At 44.2% G+C, this 4,850-nt stretch overlaps 2 protein-coding genes across 2 annotated transcripts in view; one reads left to right on the top strand and one right to left on the bottom strand.

Annotated features, from left to right (window-relative positions):
- LOC109319438 (transmembrane protein 121-like) overlaps window positions 1-619 on the bottom strand; it is a 14,633-nt gene extending 14,014 nt beyond the window's left edge. Inside the window, exon 1 of the mRNA XM_019549015.1 lies at window positions 187-619. Within this exon, the coding sequence (XP_019404560.1) occupies window positions 187-272 (86 nt within the window). The 5' untranslated portion in view covers window positions 273-619. The remainder of the gene's footprint in view (window positions 1-186) is intronic.
- The window catches only part of PPP2R5D (protein phosphatase 2 regulatory subunit B'delta), a 1,176,261-nt gene that overhangs the window by 188,684 nt on the left and 982,727 nt on the right, over window positions 1-4,850 (top strand). The gene's annotated exons all lie outside the window — the stretch shown is intronic.

Genomic DNA, 4,850 nt, shown 5'->3' on the forward strand with positions numbered 1-4,850 from the left:
GGCCCGGCCCACGTCCAGCCCGAAGCCGCTGCCCCGCGCCTCCTCGCTCGTCTCCGTCCCGACCCGGTCCTCGTGAGCTGGGCCGAGCGCTGGGTTTCCAGCTCGGTCCGCCCCTCCCCTGTTGTCCACATGAGGAGGAAGGCGGTTCTTTATTCCAGGTGCCTTTTGCAAAGCGAATCTTTTCCCAGTGAAAGGTTGTTAGCAGTGGCTGAGACATGCCACGGAGTTGGCAGAAAGGTGTAGTTGGTAGTAACAGTGCAGGGCAGCATCATGAACTGGGACCCAGGAATAAGGAACCGACTTCAATCCCATGCAGTCCCGCCTTGCCCCCCGCCACGAAAGTCTCTAGCACCAGGAGGCCTCCGAGGCAGATGCGAGAGCCTCAAGGTAAACCCCCATTAGGGCTCCACCTACTCTCTGACTTCAGAAGGCTGCTTGAATGCCTCAAGTGTGACTGATGCTAAATAACTTCCACAGTGTTTCTTAGCACTCAGAGTTCTACTTTTTTTGCCTCAGATTCTAATTAATAATCATAGTTAATCTAATCAGAGATCACAATCCTCATTTTATTAATAAATAATCAAAATAATCCATAATCACAACTGTAGCTTTTTGTCTCATGATTCTAACTAATAATCGTAATTAATTAATCATCATACTAGTGTTTTTGTCTAGATCTTTCATCTCCTTTAGAAATGTTCAGCCTTTTTTGTTAATCTTGCTGTCTGCAGTGTCTATGTTATCTCATGGCAATGGGTTCCACAGTTCTAGCTGCACATTGCATGAAAAAAATACTTCCTTTTGGTTCTGAACACTCCACATTTCCTTTTTCTTGAATGCCCCTTGTTCTTATCCTGGGAGAGCAGAAGCCCCCAGTGCATTTTCTTTAAGCTATTTGTTATTTTATTACCATTTATCATGCACCCTGTCCTAGGTAACAATCCCACTCTTTCCAGGGTGACAAGTGTAACACACACGCTTGAGATTGTGTGAGATTGAGTCACTGGCCCCTGTGTTGGGGATTGTAGTTCTCAGTATGGTGGTATAGCTGAGCAGCCAAAAGCCTGGGCCCTTTTTTCTGTTTCACAGCCGTTGCATTTCAGCCCACCTGTGTGGGGCTGAACCCCAGCCATATGTTTGGCTGGCACTTGTTGTTTATCCAGGCCTCCGTGGTATGTAGGCCTGGCCAGCTTTCTGCTGCCCAGTCCAGGTCCAGCGAAATAGGCTGAACATTTCTAAAGGAGATAAAAGATCTAGACAAAAACACTAGTATGATGACTAATTAATTATGATTATTAGTTAGAATCATGAGACAAAAAGCTACAATTGTGATTATGGATTATTTTGATTATTTATTAATGAGGATTCCCTGGGAAAAGGAGGATCCTTCCTTTTGTCCCTTTTGCAGTTTATGCCCCAGCCAAGCAGCGTGGTTGGCACTAGTTGCAGTACAGGCTCGTTTGCTGTTTGGCTGGCTTTTGTTTGACTTCTCTTGCAGTTTCCTGCCCCAGCAGAGCTGGGATTAGAACTAGAAACTTTGGGGGGTGATATGCAGATGAAAACTGCAGTTAGCTCCCTCAAAGTCACCATGTGGAAGTAGACATCAGCACTACAGCTGCTCAGGGAACAAGGGGCCCCTTGCAACACAAATACAATCTTCTTTACAATATGCTTTGAATGCAATAATCTCTGAATACAATATTCTTTTTCAGATGAATAACCAGTGCTCCAAGACTGCAAGTGAAATCAAGACTCACAACTTGCCTACCCTACGAGTTTCCCTACACAGGTGCCCGTGTATTAGTGATACATCTTGAACAGGACCTGGTTGCCCACTTTGCAGCATCCACAAAATGCTTTAGGCTCACAATTAGTTTAATGAAGACTGAGGTCATGCATTAGCTGGTATTCTTGGTACCCAGCAAGAGTTAAATGTTGGCCTACTGCATGTGCTTTAGTGGAGAGCAATTTCCTGTGACTCATGAGTTCTGCTACCTGTGCAGTGTGCTGGCAGATCAAATTCAGATCGACAAGGAAGCTGTTTTTTGCAGCCTTTGACAAAGTGACCAACTGACTCGTGTTGGAAGCAACAAGGAATCAAGGTCTCTATGAGAGTTAAGGTTTACAAAGTCATTGGTCTTACTTTTACTTTACCAGTATGGAACCTGGATATACTTTTGGCAGCTAGAGAAAATCCACTTTGGAAAGGAGAAGGTTGAGGAGGGATATGACAAGACACCTATAAAATCATGCAGAGTGTGGACAGAGTGAACAGGGAATTGTTACTCATCGAGTCCCAGAATACTAGACCAATGGCGTGAGCAAGTGTGGTGAGGGTAAGGTGAAGCTCTTTGAAGAAAAGTCTTGCCTACGAGCCCTACCACTAATTGTGATGGACATCTCATCTCCCTTCTTTTCTCTCTTCTGATTATTTGAACATAACGGCATGACAAGTGGGTAACTAAGGGAGATTCCACAGTGGAGAGCAAGCAGACGAGCGCAACATCCCCAGGATGTGCTCTCTTACAACCTGTATAACTGTATCAGTACAAGTGGTAAAACATACCTGTTAGAGAAGGCTTTAATAAGTAAGTTATTTAAACACAATGAGAGTTCACACAGCCTTTTGCTCTTGTTTAGCTAAATCAGTTAAAATCATGCCTTTATTTAACCTGGTGATACTCAATGGAGATGGAAGTTTGAATTTAACTTCTGAAGAGTCCTCTTGGGGCAGGGTGGTTAGTTTGTTGTTTGCTTAGACTTGACCTAGTCTTGTAGGGATGTCTCTGAAGGATTTGAGGATGATGTGGAAGGATGTACAGTCTCTTCCCTGGGAGAGTAAGAGTGTGGAGTTCAGAATGCTGTAGTGAGACACCCCATCAGTAGCTCCTGAGTGAGTCTGAAGATGGAGCACCTTTTGGCTTCAGCTTTCTCAGCTTTACATGAACAAAGGGCAAGAAGGATCTAACCAAATCATTGTAGTTGGGAGGCAAAACTATGGCAGTATGGATCCCCTAAAGGAGAAGATGCCCATATGATAGGGATAAGTTCTGTACGCTTCAGTCCAAGGTGATCTTTAAAAACTGAACAGCATTAGCCGGGGAAGTTGAACTTCCATCTGTTTGCACTACCAAAGGCAAACAACATAGGGAAGAAAGGAAGGGGACAAGGTCAGAGCACTGGAAACAAGCTGGTTCCACCTCTGGTATCTGCAAGAGTGACACACTACCCAGGTGTTCCAAGCATCAGGAAAAGCTGGCAGATAGAATTGTTGACACTGAACACAAAGTTGGTTTGTATCCAAGAGAAAAACTCCTGTGCCTGCTGCCCAGAGCCTGTGTCTGAGAATTTGAGAGGGAACAGCTTGGAAACGAGTGGATTTGGTGAGTTGAGTTTCTAATCTGTTTCTTGTTTGTTTGTATCTGGGCACATCCTGTACCTAGAGTTTTGGACCGCTCAACAGGTCAAGTGAGAGAGGTCCATTCACATTTCTGTGGGGACTGTGTGAAAGAGATCTTTGTTTTTTGGGGTTTTTTGTTCTTGTTTTTTTTGTGGACCCAGCCTTTGAATTCTTGGTGTGATTAATTTCTCACTAAGAAGGGGTGAAATGACGCAGTGAGATACAGTATATAAGTCAGTTGCCAAGAGAAACCTTGAAGAGACAAACAGGCAGCAAACAGGATTCTGGAGGGACAGCGGTTCCTTCTGCTTGAGTTTGGCTCTTTGCCATGTAGCAAGCATGGATGTTGAGGGATACTGTGGCTGCCCTCAGATGTGCTATGATATCCTTTCTGCCAAAAGATAGAAAAAAATTTGATGCACAAAGTGCAAACTGGTAGCCAGGCAGGAAGAGAATATACAGATATTTTAGTCTGGAGGCAGAAGCATTGCTTTCTAAACTTTTTAACATCTAAGTAACTGAGGACTTGGACAACCAGATTCAGCAATGGTTGCCACAGCCACCACATGAAGCAGGATGAGTAATATGGGAACAGGGGAGAGTGGAAACTGAAGAAATAATCTCTGGACTGGAAGCTGATTCCTGCCTAAAGCCAGTGATCATGACCTGATTACAGGGGGCAGGCCAAACAAATAATATCTATATACACTTCATGCTTCAAAAAATTAATTTCCAATTAGAACAAATATAAAAAAATAGAAGTTTAGAAGTTATGGAGTGTACAAAGTATATAAAGCATGATAAAGACATTAAGGAAAGATGCATGGCTGGTAGGGCAAAGGATAATGATAAAGTTCTAAGTATAATAGACAAAACACTAGGACTGGGCACAGAGCCAGTGCCAGGCAGCATAGGTTAGCAGTAGCCAGCCATCCCTGGCCAATAGGCAGTGATGGTTCTTCATCAAGACACACCCTCCCAACTCCTAGGCTCTTTGGAGGAGGTGCTGGGGGTTGCAGGGAGCCCCAACGAGACATTTCTTGCCCTGGCAAAGCTTTAATCACAGAGAATAACATATGTGGTCCTTACCTGCCTCTGTGTGTAACTTGCCTGGTGACTGAAGCCTCAGCTGTTCCTGATCCTGGTCCTTCTTGACTTTGGAGGCAGGCAGCTCTGTCCTGGAAGTCTTGTTCACATCCTGTCAAGGGATGCAGTACCTGCAGTTCCTGTGTGCTGACATGGTGGATAGCTGGGGAATCTGAGCCTATTCAAAAAAAGTATACTGTAATAATATGCGTGGTCATACATAAAGAAAGAAGAAATGCTGACCTTACCCACACATCCTAGAAAGTAGTCACTGGGTGCATCTTGACAAGACATTTATTGTGGAGTAGACTAATTAGTTTCATAGTTTCATAGTAGTTTCATAGTAGCTAGAGTCGGAAGGGAC

The sequence above is a fragment of the Crocodylus porosus genome, unplaced genomic scaffold (genome assembly GCF_001723895.1).
Source record: "Crocodylus porosus isolate Cpor-Errol unplaced genomic scaffold, CroPor_comp1, whole genome shotgun sequence".
Classification (NCBI taxonomy): domain Eukaryota; kingdom Metazoa; phylum Chordata; order Crocodylia; family Crocodylidae; genus Crocodylus; species Crocodylus porosus.